This window comes from Lepisma saccharinum, chromosome 16 (genome assembly GCF_977018435.1).
Source record: "Lepisma saccharinum chromosome 16, izLepSacc3.1, whole genome shotgun sequence".
Lineage (NCBI taxonomy): Eukaryota > Metazoa > Arthropoda > Insecta > Zygentoma > Lepismatidae > Lepisma > Lepisma saccharinum.
In genome coordinates, this window is record NC_139244.1 from 56,308,855 (window position 1) to 56,327,939 (window position 19,085).

The 19,085-nt window shown below is 38.3% G+C and overlaps 1 protein-coding gene across 1 annotated transcript in view; it reads right to left on the bottom strand.

Moving 5' to 3' along the window:
* The window catches only part of tefu (Serine/threonine-protein kinase tefu), a 186,823-nt gene that overhangs the window by 116,977 nt on the left and 50,761 nt on the right, over nt 1–19,085 (bottom strand). Inside the window, exon 8 of the mRNA XM_083138215.1 lies at nt 8,223–8,315. Within this exon, the coding sequence (XP_082994341.1) occupies nt 8,223–8,315 (93 nt within the window). The remainder of the gene's footprint in view (nt 1–8,222; nt 8,316–19,085) is intronic.

A 19,085-nucleotide genomic window follows, 5' to 3' on the forward strand; every position in this document is an offset into this window, starting at 1 on the left:
TAGTCCACATGTGAGTGAAGGAAATGTAGTTTGACGCTTATGGAGCAACCCAACGCTTGAAATATGTCCAGCATATTCATAACAATTGCTTTATAGTCAGGATCCTTGTATTTCTCCAGAAATTTACTGACCACATCTTTGAAGGCAACCCAAGCTTCTTTCTCCTTTGTTGTCATGCCAGTCTCAAAGTCTTTATCCTTCATGAGATTGCGGATATCTGGACCAACAAAGATTCCCTCTGTCAACTTGGTTGCGGATAAACCTGGAAACTTCTTGCACAGGTATTTGAAACAATCGCCATCTTTTGGAATAGCCTTGACAAATTGCTTCATTACACCTAATTTGATATGCAACGGGGTAACAATACTTTTTTTGGGTCAACTAAGCTGTTCCAAATCACATTCTTGGTGCCTGGTTCAAGATTTTGTCTTTTAGCCCATTCTTCCTTGACCCAATTTTGAGTCTTTGCACGGCTGTCCCACTCACAAATGAAACATGGGAACTTTGTATATCCGTCTTGTTTACCAAGAAGCATGGAGATAACTTTCATATAACCGCAAATGGTCCAACCGTGGTCGGCATATTTTATTTTGTTGAGGACGAGAGCCAGGTTTTCATAGCGTTCTTGTAAATGTACCGAGTGTGCAACTGGTACAGATGCATACTGGCTTCCGTGATGAAGAAGGACAGCTTTCAGGCTCCTTGTCGATGAACCTATAATCTATAAACAGCCTCCATTCATCTTTATCGTAGGTGATATTAAATTTGCTCATCAATCCGGGAACATCAGAACAATAGACCAGGTTCTCCGCTTCCTCAAAGTACTGAACAAAGTCCTTTTCTCGATCCTTGTACCAATAAAACGTGGTTCCTTTAGTCATTAAATGTTTTTCTTTCAATCTGGAGCCCAACAATTCAGCTGCCTCTTTCGAAAGGCCCAGATCTCTAGTCAGATCATTAAGTTCAACCTGAGAGAAGGGCTAAGGTGAATCGCCTCCAGAGGGCTTATATTCGGTATCGTATCCTTGACCATCTGGATGTTCCGAGTCTGAAGACACTGAAGATATGACTGGTAATTCAGTTGGAGGCAAAAGCACTGGCACATCAGGTTCATGAGGAACGGGGCGTATGGCCAATAGAATGTTCTCAGGATAAGAGAGTAGCTTATGATTTTTTCGGTTATAAACACGGACATGGCAGGCACAAAAGTAACAATCATCACAGTGGTTTCTCGGCTCCCTCCATGTCATAGGAATTCCAAAGCGTAAAGCAGTCTTCTTTCCGTTGAGCCATAAGCGTAGATCATTGAGACATTGCACACACACTTTATGAGGAGCCCACGATTTGTCCTGATCTCTGAGTTTCATGCCAAAATACGCAAGATAAAGTTTTCTTACATAGTTTGTAATGCTCCTCACGCGATGTTTAAGAACACTATATTCACCGCATATGTAACAAAAGTCATCTGGCATATTTTCACGTTCCGAGAAGCCATGGTTCACGAAACGCACACAGGAAAGCACCAGTTACAATTGTTTTTGTGATGCAGTTTCCACTTGTCACTGTATCAGCGCACGCACGACACTACACATGAAAGACAAATTAAGACGAACTTACAAATTTCCATGTCTTTTATCTTACTACGAACACGGTAAGTACATGCATGATCTGCTGGGTTAAAGAGCGATAAACTGAGTCCCTCATGGGGACATCTGTTTTATATCTTTTCTGCTGCCTCCAGACAATTCGCGAGAATTCAGTCTTACGAATAACACGTTCAGAATCAATCCAGATAAAGCTCGACACAACTGGAAGGTGACTGCCGATTACGCTGGCTTAGCGAGCGTTCCTGCGCAGTCGGCAAACCAAGATAAGGATTTGAGCAACGGTATTGGTCGAGAGCGATGTCGACGGGGGGAGTCACAGAGGGGTATCGTTTCACCACGGTAGAATGATGGTCAGGCAGGGAGGGAAGATATTCCACGCCGAAACAACATATTTATGGTAAATGTTCATACAAATCCACGTACAATTAAATTTTTCAAGAAAACGTGACGTGATAAGACATTTTTCTTTATTTTTTTTGAACTCAGCACCACAAAATACATAAAGTTCACCTATCACTTCCCTTGTATTTTTTTCATCGCAGGCCTGTGTTATTAAATAATGAAATTACAATATACAATATATTATATCAACAGTCCTTCATTCAAAATGTAATTGCAAATTAAAGATTTTAATGTAGCTACTACTGATGCAATGAACAATGATTTGCCTAAGCAGGGAGGGACAAAAATTAAGAGACATTAAGAGAAGATAATAGTTTCCTGTATAAAATCCACATATAAATGCTAATATGTGTTTTATTAATATATTTATATACTTCGCGGTTGCTAACCAAAGCCGATGAGAAATGGAGAAGAAATAACAAGTCGGTCTTATTTCTGTGTTCTGGGGATACCTGTGTTCAGTGTCCTTAGAGATGAAGCTCTTTGATGTCTGTTCCTTTTGTACGTTTTCGATATTATTCCAGTCAAATATATTCGAATCCCAAATTAATTGTTTATGTTTCTTGTTAAAACAAAAACTCTCCTCCCCGGAAGAGATTGGTGGGGGAAATTTCAGGACAAGATCATTATTGGTGGGGGAAATTCCCCCCTGGATTTCGCACCCTGCATTTAGAACACTCGGGTTTACACGACAATTTCTTCAATATAAGAGGTGATATGGTAAAAAGAAAAAAGTACGCGGAGTTTTTAAATTTCCTGCAGTAAACGACAGTTTTCTGCAGTTAATATATATATGGCAAATTTATGTATTTATCCTACTTTTACGTCGCTTTTCCGTCATATTGTTTAATGGTTAGTATGTATCTTCTCTAATGTCACATTTCTTCGCACTTTTGGGTAATCGCGACAATGACTACGAGCAGTATTCGAAGCAGGAGAAACTCCCCCACTCCTACCCCCACTGCCACCATACCCACCAACCAGCACAATCTAAGTATCACCCAACCTGCCCACAAGACGAGACGAAACTTTGGTCTGTCCCGTCTCATTTCGAAACATTCTCTTTTCCCGTCTCCTTTTATGAGATGAGACGGGAAATATCTTGTCTCGTGAGCAACACTAACGTTAACAATAGAAGTATCCCCTTAGGCCTACTGTCCCCAAAGGCTCGAGCAAACCCCCCTTCCTCCACCAAACAACTTCCACTTCAATGAAAGGACATTCACAAAGGAACAGTCATACCCAGCTCGAGAGTCAAACCCTGAACATGTGAGTTCCTAAGTTAAAGTATGAATTTTGTGTATAATTATTACAACGCCAGTTCATTCGTGGTAATTCTGAATCGGCAGTTTGGTTTACATATACACGTATAAGCAGGATAATATCCAGTTTTAGAAGGCTCGTAGCGTTGAAACGAGGAGTCAAAGAAACAAAAAAATAATTAAGAAAAGTTGTTTTGTCTTTATGATCACTATGCACTGTGAAAGTTAGTACGATAAGCCTTTGCATAAGTTGTCAATTCTATATTTTTCGAGACTTGAGACAAGAACGAGAATTGCCCTCCGAAACCGAGATGAGACTGTCAACGAGGCATTTACAAATAAACACGAGACAGACATTTACAACTCTCGACGAGAACGAAACCAAGACTGCCATGTCTCGTCTCGATAGGATCCCTAGTGATGAGGTTGTGAACCAATTAATTAATGCGTTCGGGGAAAGATATGAGGCAGCTTCTTTCTCGCAGTACAAAATTCAAAATATATTTCAGTATGTGATATAATGTTATCTACATTATTTCCTTGTAATAATTACACATAAACTTAGCTTTGAAATGTACTGTGCAACTGATGTAATCTTCTCAGTGTATTTTCTCTTATCTGCACAAAAATATTTTATCATAATTTGCATAACAAATGAAACACAGACTGAAATTGCTTTATGGAAAAGAAAGTAAAAATAGGCGTTATAAGTAAAGTGAAAATTCTTATTTTGCACTACATGGTTTATGGTAAATTTCGATAAATATAAGTTTAAAATATATTTTCGAAAACTTGGTCAGTAACGAGATCTCTCTACGTCGTGATGTATTAACATGGCGGGGCGTTTTTCAGCGCAACGTTAGCCTCGCAACTTTGGAAGTCTGGTTTTTCCCTTAAACTGCTTTCCCTGAAGTTGTTCTGATGATAACACAGGCAGCAAGGATTCTTGCCAGGAGGGGATTCAAGAGGTGTCCCTTGACTCAGCATCCAATCAACAATCGTTTGAGTGAGGAGGACCTGTTGGCAAGAGTCCTTGCTATTCATCAGAATGACTCCAGAGTGGATACGATGGAGCTTCTTGCGACGCTGGGACTGCAATTTTGATGAATTATTGTAACATTTTCATTGTAGAGTGATACAATACCCTGTAGTAACGTCCGTATTAAATCTTGTAACACTGTAAATTTGAATCAAGGTCACGGAAACACCCTGTATGAAATTTAGCCATCCTCTGTGGGTGAGTAGTTAGTGTTGCATGCTACAAAGACAGGGGTTCATATCCAGGAAACACCCTGCATATACAAATGTGAAACACTCTAGGTGGTCCAATACAGTCAAAAATTTGCAAATTAAAATGATCTTCATCAAATGAAAAAAACATCATCTTTACAGTTTTATTAAGATGTTACTGCAGACACTATTGCAAATGAAGTGTAAATATCACAATGGAGCGTTCAGGGATATGTGGTGATCAAGTAAATTATCTTATGATTACTACCCTTTCATGCACAGCCTCTATCCATACTTGTGTTTATGAAGTTTGGTGAAATCGTTTATAATGTTTATTTTAAAATTTATTCTGGTATCTGATGGGCCCCCTGAAGAACCCCACCTCCAATGCCATGAAGCATTACATACATCTATTTATTTTCATGATTGGGAAAGAGTTATTGCCAAGTTAATGGAAATTACGTCAACAACTACCATTGTAACATTTAGTGAAAGAGCACTATACTTTTTTTCTTGTAATGACTAAACCAGGGGATTCCAAACTTTTTCATTTCACGACACCCTTAGTGTTTCAAGATTTTCTCTATGGCACCCGAGTGAGAATGCAGGCCTATCTAATACTTGCAATGCTTTGTTAGTGGGGTTAGGTTGCTTGCCTTAAGTTAAAAAATAAACACTAGAGCTGAGCCGATACCAATACCATGACCGATGCAGATACTGAAACTTGTATAATTCCAGTACAAAATAACAAAGGCTAGTTACTGAGTCATACTACCTCGTCACATCACTAGGCACGTATTTAGAAAGATAATAATTTGGGGAGCCCGACCGAGCAAAGTGTCTCAGAAATATAATAATAAAATTGTTTCTATTTAATACGTTAATATAATTATTTGTAATAATATGAAAATTAATTAATTAGTACTTAATTTCCCTGATGCATATGGAGTATTGTTGTATGTACCCACAGACTAAGAAACGGAGGAAAGACAACGTTAATACTATTTTGTTTTTTCTATCTTGACTAAAAAAATATTATTACATAAATAGTAAAAAGACGCTATAAAATCAGAGATAAAAGAGCAAATATTCACTATCTAGCTTACGTCTAGTTAAGACCACTGAAATTTGTGTAAAACAACAGTCTTGGCAGGGAAATTTGTCAAAGAAGTAAAAAAATTGAATATTTATTGAATAACAAAAAAAATGATGGTATGTCCATTTGATTAAAAGTAAAGTTCCTGATAAATATTTTATGTACATTGTACATAAATCTTTAGAGGGGCCTCTTCGATGGTGTCGCCGTCGCCTTGTAATCAATAGATCGTGGGTACGATACTCAGTGGAGGCACACAGTAGTTCGGGTCCCACTTTAAAATGTAGGTCCAGTCCCAATTAGCTTATCTTTCTTAGTACTGTCATTCAAAGCTGTATGTTCCCAATCTAATCTCGGCGGAAATTATTGATTGATTGATTTGCTTTATTTTACTTCGCTTTTGTGCCACTTTTGGCTAATTTGCGAAGATGGGGATGAGTGATGAAATTGATGAATGGACACTCCCAAACATCCATGCCCAGGCCGGAATTCGAATCCTGCTGTCGCAGCATGATGTGCTAACCACTCTGCCACGGGGGGCAGCTTTCGGCAGAAATAAATAGCCATGATTGGCCGATACTGGCAGTCACACAAAAGACAGAAGTGAAGAGGATAAGCATAAATTGTTGATTCCCCTTCGAGCTTGAACGTAGATAAAACAAAGCTAATTTCATAGTGACCTTCATCCCTTTTTTCCAAAACTCTGCAACTACTTGACCTGTCATTAGTGCGGCACGGGGTTAAAAACATCCACCTATCTTACCACCATGAGCTTCAAGCAAGAATTGGCAATGAATGGTTTATTTCCAACAGCATTAACTAAGCAGTTACATGCCTTCTTAGTCACGTTTGGGTTCAGCTTTCACTTACCCATGCCTTTGATTTTGCAATCAGCTTCCCAGGAGGGTGGTTTTACCCAGTGTTTCTAGGAAAATCTACGGAACATCCTGTGCTGGTCTCCCAATCTGTCACAAGGAAGGGTGAACGAACTTTTAAAAAGGACAAATGTTGAGATGAGCTGTTGCCTTTGTCCGCTCTTCCAGCCACTAAAAATCTTTGATATTGGTAAAAGAAAATCAACCGATACTCACCAATATCGGTATCGGTTCAGCCCTAATAAACACATTTCAAATTCAGGATCATTTTACATATAAAAAGTACTAAATTAGCACATACATTTGAATAACTGTCATTTCAGTGAAAATATTGGGAACCACAGGACTAAACTATGAAAAACCTGCAAACATTTAAGCATTTAATGGAGGAATATTCAAAGAATTTAACCTACAGCATTAAAATAATATAATTTTCAACCCTTCAAACAACAAATGTTAATAGTTGCTTCAAAGTACTAATATAGAAGCATGCATATCAATTTTAATAATACAGAAGATTGTTTAAGATATATCTGAATGACTTTCAAGGTGCACTGACCTCATGAAATGCCATACCATCACCACCAGTTGTGCTCTATCAAACCACCAACATTGTGGACTATAATCCTACATTGGAGTTTCCATTGCAGCAAACTACGTTGGAGAACAGGCATTCCTCTCTGCAAGCTTTCCAAAGACTGGAGATGGGGCGTGGATGTAATGTTTCAGACGTCATTTCAAGAGTCCGAATGCACAGGACTTGCATCAGGCCTTTTCACCAGAATGTCCTGAAATGGGATAACAGGGATCCCTGTTTCCTGCTCCATCTCCTGATAAGAGTAGGGGACTGTTTGGACAGTGTGGCTTGAGGCCTTGTCCATACATATGAATATGCACCTGTTGAGTATCCTCTCCGTAGAAACGAGGGATGTCTGTGTGGAAGATAATGGATGACAAAGTAGGCAGCATTGACCTTCACATTTCTGCTCACCTTACATATCAGAAACTTCCCCGCATAACCGAATCCGGTGAAAAACAACAACTTGGAAAAGCGTTCCAGAACCCCTTGCCATCCGAGTTACAGTACGTAATCAACCAAATGTGACCACTGCCAGTAAGGTAGTGACCACAGTCCTCTATTTGGACCCCATCCCATGTCTTTCATAGAGTTTTCTGCAGTTGATCCTGTGTTTGGCAATGTGGCATGGGAGAAGGTGGTGCATGCAGGCCTTACAAATGCACTGCAGCCGAGAGAAATGGTTACGGATTGTTGTGTTCACAGGGTCCTAATTATAAAACAACCTTTAAATAGCTCTATAAAGTAAAAATATTAAAGCCATATGCACCCTCCTGGCCATCTCACGTTGGGTTGGTTGATTTTCATGGCATGCCATTCATAGAATCTTCGAAGCACAACAGGCAGTACTTTCACTTGCGTCCTCTTACAGGTGCCTTTTGTGGGTGAATGTTTACCAAAGGGCCCCTGTCGTGTGCACCAGGACACTGTCTCTTTCACAGTGGTTTTCCTGATAGTCAAACCATTCTCCCAACACTGTTTTGCTATTTGGTCATATGATAAATGTGCATGGAAAAGGGCCATGCCATGATGTAACCTTCTCAGTAACGGTTCACTTTTGGCACCTTTGGCAGTTATGTGCATCAAACTCCAGCACCTGAGTGGCGTCATAACTCATTTAGATATATCATGAACAACCTCCTGTAATCATCACATTCAATATTTTAACCTTACCTTTTTCTTTTCGTCCTTACTGCATAGGGATTTCACTTGTGGAATAACACATTCACCCAATTTACAAACGGCAGTTCTACTCTCTCTTGCCATCTGAAAATTATGAGGTTTTTTTTAGTGTGCAATATGTTTCTATAGCATATGGTGAAAAACATGTTTCTAATAAAAAAAAATTACAAATATTGATAACAGATATTCTATACATCTTATATGAATGGAAAACCGAACAAGAATAGCCCTTTTACTCTTTAATTCATGGTTTTAACTAAGTAATACAAATTGTTTGGACTTAAGGAGAAACTACACATTTTGAAATTTCATATACAAAACCATGTTAACATAATTATGACTTTATATACATAAAAATAATAACAAAATCACTCTTTATACAAATATCAAGTTGGTAAAATTCAGCTACATTTTGAAAATTGTAGTTGTAGCGGTAGCGAAGGTACAAAATTCCTGTAGTTGTAGAGCAAAAATTTCACTACAGCAACATTTTTCTCAGCATTTTGAGGTGAATTTTGAATGTGGCAACAGCATCAGAAAAAATCGACAATAACCCTAAATTTTGTAGGAGGTTCATAAAGACAAAGTCTATTACATGGAAATCCAGATTATCTAGATTGTAGATTATAGATATCTGCATGTTATTTAATTAGTATTTGAATAATTCAGATATCCAGATAACTAACTGACATATATGAATATATTCCAGCTAACAGCTACGTTTTTTTGATCTGCATCACTATTTTGGGGAGAAACATGCCTTGTTTGCTGCACCGCTGGAAAAAAGTGCCTTGTTTGAATCACCCCCCGGAACAAATCCTGTGGATATCCATGGTGTAAGATACACCAAAATGTGTATATAAGGCACACCCTGGTTTTGATGGGGGAAAAGTGACAAACAACTATATCTCGTATATAATGCGCAGTACAATCCAGTTTCGAGAAATGGATTTCTTAGTTGTAGGTTATAAAGCTGTTGCTATGCCGATCAACAGTGAATGACATCATACCTATTCAATGAGTCACCTGTTTCTATGTGGACCAAGAGGAGAATATTCTCTTGTGTAAACAATAAGTAACCAACCCACGCCACCTCCCCAACCACTGTGTTTAGCATCCCAAATCTTTTACTCTTTAACCACCTTATTTATTCTGTAATAGTCAAAATTAACTTATGGATTTGCAGTGCTCAAGAAGATATTTTCTATTATTTCTCACCCAACAAATACAGCTGATACGCAGCCCATGTGACGGGAAGAGTAATCTCGAATTCCGCAAGAACAGCACTACTTTTCTTGATGTTGCAGAACATTACATTACAAAGTGAAAAATTGTGGACATGGCTTTTAAAGTTTTATACATGGTTTTGCTCATTTCCTCTTCATTTTTTCTAAAAAGAACTTTAAATTATACACTTTCTCCATGATTAACGTAACATTTATAGGACGCACATTCAGGACCCTCAAACTAGCAGTTAGCAGGACAAGATTTCTTCCATTAAGGCATTTACACACTCCATATATATAATATTATTTGGTCAGTAATGCATTTTAATTATTGTTTTCTCTTTCCTTATCTTTTCTTTCATCCAAAGTACCATAAAAATCAGAATGTTCCTTCATCTTGTGATGAGCTTATTTCAACTGCATTTCTCATTAGTGTCGCTATCTTGGCCATATTCAGAAACTGCAGGATTTAAGCTTTCCAACGATATATAACATGATAGGATTCCGTAAACATGAAAAATCAATGCAAGTGTTACAAAATCATGGAATGACCCTGTACGGTTTCATGTTGGCTGTCCGAATTATTCCGTGCATAATAAGCACCACAGTTTTTCGGGGCAAAAATTTTAGAAAAAAGTGTGCATTATACATGAGTAAATATGGTAATTGCTGTGTAAAACATAACTTGCAGTGCAAAAACGAGCGATGGATTTTCCACTGCACTGACAAAGGAATAGTGCCAGCAATAAATGGCTCAGTACGTTAACAGCATTGATCATTGTCAGTATATAGGACTTCACCAGCAAGAAATTATTGTTACAAGAATGATAAGAGTTTCTGGACTTACAATTATTTTCGCGATAATATTTGTTCACAAATTTTAAAATTACAATACGTTTAGAACACTCGGGTTTACACGACAGTTTCCTCAATATATTGTATCATATTGTAAAAAGTACGTATGAGTTATTGACTTTTCTGCAGAAACAACAATTTTCTTTAGTTAATATACATAGTTTTCAAATTTATGTATTTTTCCTAATTTTGCGTCACTTGTCTGTAACTTTTGGTAATCATGACATCATCATCCTTCGCCGTTTCCTGCCTCTGACTGGGTCGGCATAGAAGTCAAGCCTCTCCATTATTTCCTGGTCTTCCACCACTCCTCTCTTTCCAAGGTGTTCCAATCTTGTCCTCTTCTCCTAACACTCTCCACTATCTGCTCTTTCCACCGACATCTTGGTCTCCCCCTTGGCCTTATTCCCACTCCTTGTGCATTATAATCTCTTACTGGTAGTCTTTCTGCATCCACCCTCTTCATGTGTCCAAACCATCTCATCTGTGCTTGATCTATCCTGTCCTGAAGCTTCACCAAACCCACTGTCTGTCGGATCTCCTTATTCCTTATTCTATCCCTTCTAGTCTTCTCCCATAGACTCCTTAAAAATTTCATCTCCACTGCCTGCATCTTTTTTTGTCTCTCTATTTCACGTAATTATTGGCACATAGTATGTGTTATATATTACCTTCTTGCATTTCATAGGTACATCCCTGTTCGATATTAATCTTCGAACACTTTGATATAGTCCACCACACATTTGTCCTCTTCTGTTTACCTCCTCATCTATTCTTCAACTTTTCTCAATCATGACAATGAGGATGAATGGTTTATTTAATTATTCTCTTATCTATAGTCGCTTTCTGCCACTTTCGGCTAATTGTGAGAATGAGGAAGAATGATGAATGATGACCAGTGTGGGGAATGGAGGAGCAGGAGGATCCTAGTTCTTGTTTTGAGTCCATTTTATGCATAGATAAGCTGATCAAGACTGGATCCTAACCACTATGTGCCATCGCTGGGTATCGAACCTGGAGCCCTTTTTTTCATTCAAAATGCTGCCTTCATATCAGTCTATTAAAAAATGAAATATTTATTCTCAAGAAAAATATGTTGATGTGAACATAAATACGTAATCCTACCAATTTTTATTTGTGTATAGTTGTAATCATTTATTTGGGTAACACCCTATTTGCAATATTCATATATCAAATTTGAATTGATATGCCACTTGCATAGGTATGTTATTCTCAAAAACTATAGTAAAAATAAGTAACTGAAGTAACACTGCTATCAAAATTATCGAATGACGGGAATCATGATAATAAATAACAGAATCTATTTACCAGTAGTAGGGGATTTTTTTAATATCCACATGGTTGTTTTTAAGTTTTTTTTATGCAGAAGTAGCGAGTAGCGAACAGGAGTAGCGCAGCGAGCTACTTTTTGTAAAATGTAGCTGTAGCTGTAGCGAAGCTACTTTTAAAATGTAGCGTTCTGATCACTGGTAAAATTACCAGCCAATATAAGCATACAGATGATAGACTAGCATCCTGTTCTACCTCTAAAGATTTATTACTTACAGAACTGATTAATCAGGTATACCAATTTAAGAGTTTGTTCGTAAAATTGTTGATAATTTTAGCATTCCACATACGGTGGAATCCTGATTTTACATTTTACATCAATATACATTTAATCTGCAAGTTCCCAACATATTATGGAAGTTTCCTCGATTTTGCATTTTAAATTACACTAATAGAATGGGCAATGATGGAATAAATGGTATATGAATGGCACTAGGCTGTTGAAAATGCTGACAGCCTACCTTATTCAGCAGATTTAGAAGCAGAAAGGACTGCCCGGAGACATTGCACGAAGCTTACCAAAAAGTTGAGACAACGAACCAGATCACAAACAAGGCACATAGATGAACAACTGATAACTCTAGTATATTAAATTCTGGTTCTACAATCACTGAAGCCACCTAGGACAGTACAGTGCAGCGTATATCTTCAAAGCATTATACTTATTGACATGGAAAGGAGATTTGTCCCAGTTCACTGTCAACCAATGCTGATAGTCCAGCTTGCAATAAACAGTGACAGAAACAAACTTTCTTCTGTCATACTAGAGGGGCAGATCGAGAATGACAGGTGCTGCACAAGCAGAAAGAACTACTGGTGAAAGTTGATTGATTGATTTGGTTTATTTTACTTCGCTTTTCTGCCACTTTTTCCTAATCATGAAGATGAGGATCAGTGATGATTAGAGCCACATATTTATGGTGAATAAAAGATCAAGATTTTGGTACAAAAACTAGGCACATTTCGAGATCAAAATCACTATAAAAATGGTGAAAATAACAGCATTTCTTATTTTAAAAACTACACTTATTACACAAAATAAATAATTTTCCCTTGTAATAGTACATTTTATGTAGTTTATTCCTGTGTAAAGGAGTCCAGTTTTGCTTCTCAAATATTTACAGTAGAATTAATCTATTTTCCGTGGTTTCCATAACTCTCAGGATAATTCAGACTTCAAAAAGTGTCCCGCCGTAAATAAACTCATATTTCATATTTTTAAGATTTTATTTCGCATTTTGCAATTCATTTCTCATAATTTCGTAACAAAACATGGTAGGAACATGCATCTCACACCTTTCAAAAACATAAAAAAACATTACAGAGTGTTATTTCATGTTTCTGTCAAAAACCAAACCTGTATGCCTCTAACGATATGATCAAATTGATGAAATGATACATACTCACAAAGAACACTTATGCCCAAGCCACGATTTGAACCCAGCACCCCTATCTGCCATAGAGGCCAGAAACTGGTGAAGGCTTTTATACCTAGGTATATGAACAATGACTGACGATGACACAGTTTTCAATGCTAACCAAGACAAGCTAGACAAAAGACAATGCAAGTGCTGACAGGAAGGGAAGTGCAGAAAAAAATTGAAACTTCAAAAAATCTTTAAATGTGGAGTGTGAACTTACTGGCCAGGTTCCTTTCAATACGAGCACTGAGAATCGGTCAATTAAAAGGATGAGTTACTCTCTAAGAAACCTTGAGAAGAGAAGTAAATATGATTCCTATCCACAAAGAGTTTCCTTTAGGGCTCAGCTGATACTGATACCGATGCTGATAATCTTATCAATTTCCACCGATGCAGATTCTTGCAAATTGCAAAAAATAAAAGTTGTGCAAATATTCTTATCCAATTATATGCATCACTTTACTTTAGAATATTCAAATATTGCATCAGAATACTAAAATATATGTTATGTAATCACAAAATCCAGTTTTTTTATGCAAAATTGGTGCAAAATACAAAGAAAGTTTGAATTTTGAGGGATTTCCAGGATAAATAGACTCCTAGAAAGTGTCGCGCAGAATTTTTGCGGACCTCGTGGAAGACCAAAATACCACACAATATCGGCTGGCATTGATAAATAAATTCCAAACGATACCACCGATATTGGCTGATACCAATACATTGGCTCAGCCCTAGTTTCATAACATCCAGTGAGAAGGGACACCTTCAGAATGAAGCATTGATTGATCAATTGACTTGCTTTATTTTACTTCAATTTTTGAGCCAATTTTGGCTGATTTGCGAAGATTGGGGGGGGGGGGGGATGAGTGATGAATGGACACTGTCAAACATCCATATGCAGGATGGAATTTGAACTCGGGTCCCCTGGCATTGTAGTGTAATGTGCTAACCACCCCACCACAGAGGCCCACCAGAATGAAGCAGTTAATCCAGAGAGTTGAAACATAAAATAAAAATGAAGCTGGTGAAAAGAATGAAAAGAAATGAACAAATTCCACAAAAACAATGTGGAAAAACCAAGAGAAATCAAAACAGAAATCCAGCACAAAAAAATGTACTGTCAAAAGCAGGGTTTCGGAGCGGAGTGCGGAGCGTACTAAAGGAGCGCTCCGGAGCGACTTCGAAGCGTCAGTTCTACTCTGCTCCTCGCTCCGGAGCGGAGCGTGGTACGACAGCACTCCGATCCGGAGCGGAGTGGTTCGGCTTCTTGAGAGACACGCTCCGCTCCGGAGCGGAGTGGTTCGACTTTTTGAGTTGCACGCTCCGATCCGGAGCGGAGCGTGATATAACAACACTCCGCTCCGGAGCGGAGTGGTTCAGTTTTTTGAGACGTACGTTCCGATCCGGAGCGGAGCGTGATACAACAGCACTCCGCTCCGGAGCGGAGTGGTTCGGCTTTCTGAGACACACGCTCCGATCCGGAGCGGAGCGTGCTACAGCAGTACTCCGCTCCGGAGCGGAGTGGTTCAGATTTTTTAGATGCACGCTCCGATCCGGAGCGGAGCGTGAGACAACAGCACTCCTCTCCGGAGCGTGGTGCTTTTGACAGCACGCTCCGATCCGGTTTAAGAGTTTTTTTTACACGAATGCTGTAATGCAACTGTGAATAATGGGAATGTGCACATTAAAGCTGACTTCCGTGACGGAGTGGTTATAGTAGAACCACATGGAAAAGAGCCTACAGTCCTGTTTCCACGTACTCTAGTTGTTTGTCTGTATGATCGCCCCCGCTTGGAGGGGAGGGACAGAGTGGATCATGCTTCCTTATGGCCCTAGTTGAACGGGTGAAGGGGGAGGTGCGCGGCGACTTTTGGCCGAAGCTTTTTTGTTTGTGGTCGCTCTACAGCACAGCACCCTATGACGTCAGGGATCCTTGGGGTGGTTCAAATCCCGGCATGGGCTTGTACAGGGTCAACGAAGTTAGTAATAAGTTTATTTTATACACTTGTATGTTGAATTGTATCTTCTGCAAATATGCTGTATAAAGAAACAAACTGCCGGAGTACTAAGTGAGGCGAATGTACAATCTTTGTGTGTATCGTTCATCAATTTAATCATAACATCGATCATCCCCATCTTCGCGATTAGTCAAAAGCGACAAAGAAGAGAAGTAAAATGAACTAAATCAATCAATCAATCATGAACATTAAACATTGGTAAAACAATACAAGAATGTTGTTTTGGCTCTCTCTCTCTCTCTCTCTCTCTCTCTCTCTCTAGAGAGAGAGAGAGAGAGAGAGAGAGAGAGAGAGAGAGAGAGGTTCATTTGATGTAAGTTGAAATATGAATTACGTAAATAGTATTTCTGTATTGAGATGTTCTATTTTGTATTGTGACTCTTAGATATAAGAGTTTGACTGTTATGTGTTGAATGGGTTACGAATAATTTCAAGCAATCAGTTTTTCTGCTTTGCGGATTTGTCCGACCCACCTCCCCCATACAACAGACAGCTTCGTTTTGTGCCGTATTCCGTGTTCCTTGCAGGTGAATCAGTGCAATCGGCTAGCGCATTGGTCTTGTGCCCTTTTCAAGAGGGGAGGAGGATGAAACTGGTACATAGCTTGTTTGTGTGTGCTTTCAGGGTTGAGAACTTCGTTCGCTGTGCTGTACGTTGCGTTCGACTTATCCGTACATGGTAGAGACATCGCCTTTGCCAGACAGATCCGGTGTTGCCAGTTGTATTAGAATTATGCTACACCAATTCTGGCTAGATTGTTCTCTTTTAAAAGTTACTTGCGCGTGTTGTTCTTCTCTTCACTGTCATAAAAAGAAGCCTTTAAAGGCTGTGTTCTCTTGTATCATTACATGCATATTATGTGTGCTTGTCAACGGTGATGTATGGACATTTAATGAAATTTTTAACGCCGCTGATACGTGGACGTCTTCAGGATTTTTTCCAGGAAGGGACAAGCAAGGCATTTTTCCAAGGAAGGGGGGCAGAATGAGGCAGAATTTCCCCAAAATAGTATTACTCCCTTTAAAAGTTATCATGTTCCTGCAATGCCCTTGCAATAATTAACATATATTACTGTGACTGAAATGAAATTATGTGCGTGAAATATGAGCTTTTTGATTCACTTTCATTTCCAGGTGGCGTGGCCCCCCTCCCTTCCGGACGTCCATGCGTATGGATAAATCATTCCAACCAGTCTCGGTTAATGGAATTATAAGGTGACTAGATTTCTTAAATCAATATACAAAAACAACAAAGAAAAATCCGTAATTGTTAATTCTATGCATCATAAGCCACGAGAATCATGGAAGATCTATACTCTAATAATGAATTGAAGGAAATCATACCGAGTTTTTATTTATAGTCTACGTGTTCAAGTAGGAATGGAAAGGTGCACAAAAAGAATTACAAAAATATATGTAAAAGAAAACCAAGTATTTCGATCAAGCTATTTCTATAATTGTAATCAACAATGACCAATTGTCATTTCAACTAAGTATAAGTTTCAATTTGTCTTTACAGGACTATTAACTTTGCCTTGCCTTTAATCGTATATTTCTCATGATCCGTAATTTTAAACAAATCCTAGATAAGTCAGCAAAAAAATAGGACACCGAAACTATGGAAAAGAAATATACTGTGATAGAGAAACAAACACAAACCAATGACATTAATGCGGGTCAAACCAACACCATTTGTCGTTGAGAGCTGAACTCACAGAAATATTCCCATGGAATTCGTTATTCGTCTGATATTGAATACCCAGTGATGCTTTCTGTTATGTAATAGACACTTATGAAGTGAATACATTATTAGGACTTTGTCAGATTTCAGAAAACACACACACATACGTAAAAGATACGAATAAGAGGTTGTTCATTTGGAAATTAATTTCCAAGTTGTATTTTTATGCTGTTGTGAATAGATGTAAAGGTAAGTGAAGTCTCTTATTGTTAAACAGAATTACAAATTTATATTTGCTTAAGGATTAATTTATCACAATATACATTGCAATTATACATTCAACATACGTTGAAACAATGCCTTTTGTTATGGACTTTTGGTGTATTTAAGACTCAACAATACGCTATCGAGAATAGACCTACAGTTTAAATCCTACCTAAAGTGGGATTCGAGCCACTATGTCCCTCCACCGGGTATCGATCCCAGTGCCCCTTCATTACAAAGCGGCGTTGTTACCACTATTTTATCGGGGTACAGCGCGCTACCTTTTTTTTTCAGTACACATTTATCAATTCTCTCATTAACATCGTCGCGATTAACCAAGATTAAAAGCTAAGTAATAAAAAGCAAATCAAATGCCATCAGCGAGGAAGGCACGTATTGCTCGCAGCCCTGTTTTTCAAAATGAAACCATAAAATTCAGGACATGCCCCTATCCAAGTAGATAATATTACATTTTGTGTTTATCACGGTTATTAAGGTTTATACATCTTGTTTCGACTTATCTTCTGACTACACATTGTTCATTACTGAAAACTTGCTTTCAGTTTGCTGTGTACAACGTACTTAATACAAAAAAAATTAATTTTATACGTATACGTTTTCTGGCTTTCTAGACTCAGAAAGTTAAATATAGCAACATTCCATTAGTCGTTTTCCCAATTTTTTTTTGCAATTTTCTTATAACCACCATGCCTATTTCCAGGTTACTGCTTACAAACTTGAAATGTTAGATATGGCAACCAGACATTTTGTAATTTTTGCAGTAGTATACGTATGTAACCATTAAATACCTATTTCAACTTCCTGCCTTTAAAATTGGGAAAAAGAATCGATATGACAACCCTGCATTTTATACTATTGAAATTCCCCTGTTCGGCTGTATGCAAACAGCATTCCGATTTTCGACTTTATACCTTCATAAAATTAAACCAAATATGGCAATTTACATTTTTGGTTAAGCCGGTTTTCAACTTTCTAGTGTCAGGATTTTCAAAAAGTTAGATATGAAAACTCTGTATTTCAAATTAAAACGTTTCCTAATTGGCCGTGTTTACGGTGACATTAATAAGCATGATTCCGATTTTCAACTTCATACATTCAAAAATCGAAAAGTTAAAATTAGCAACCTGAATTTCCAATTACTTTAAACTTTTCCCTTTCGCTACATTCAAAGTATCATACATAACCAGCGTAAAAGAAAGTTAGATATGGCAATCGTGCACGAGCGAGTGTTTTGCATGAACACCTCTCTGCCTTTTATCTTCCTCCGTACAAGTTGCATCGCATTTCCTCTGCGTGCTCCTGGCCTTTAGAAGGTCGAATGGATTCTCTGCAGTAGTTTCGCCAGTGTTACTCGAACCAATATCCCGGAATAACTCACTTCTCCCGTGGCGTGGACTGTAACGTCGGGCCGATATGCCGAAGTGCTTATCCCGAACCAGAAGTTGAACCGAAATGAGTTTCAGTCGCGATCCCTGGTGGCAGGAAATGAGAGAGTGGTTCCATTCTCTCAACTTATAAACCCACAGGTGGCACACCTGCTATTGAAATATATTGTCCCCAGAAGTAGTAGTAGAGTAGTAAAAATGATAATGAAAATGTAATAATAATAATAATAATAATAATAATAATAATATCGCTCTCTTCACGAAAACAGTCCAGTGAAGATCGAAGCTTCCCCTTGCCTCCCTCCACACCCCTGGCCCTCCAGGTTTGCCATACTTCTACGCTTCACAATTGACACATTTCGCGTTGTACGTATGCATTTGATTGTGCCTTCCCTGGTGTCTTGTGTAAGGATTATTCCTTGCTTATTGGCAACACTGTAGGTGAGTGACGTAATCTTGTATGGACTGTTTCCGTGGCGCTAGCTTTAGTAATAATCAGTTTTATAACAACAATAACGGGCGATGTTCAAATGCCGTACAAATTCCACAAACAAAATTACTAATGTACTCGGAACCTTTGATCGTTAGTTTTCTGTATACACTCGTATTATCCAACCTTGGAGCGCTCCGGAGT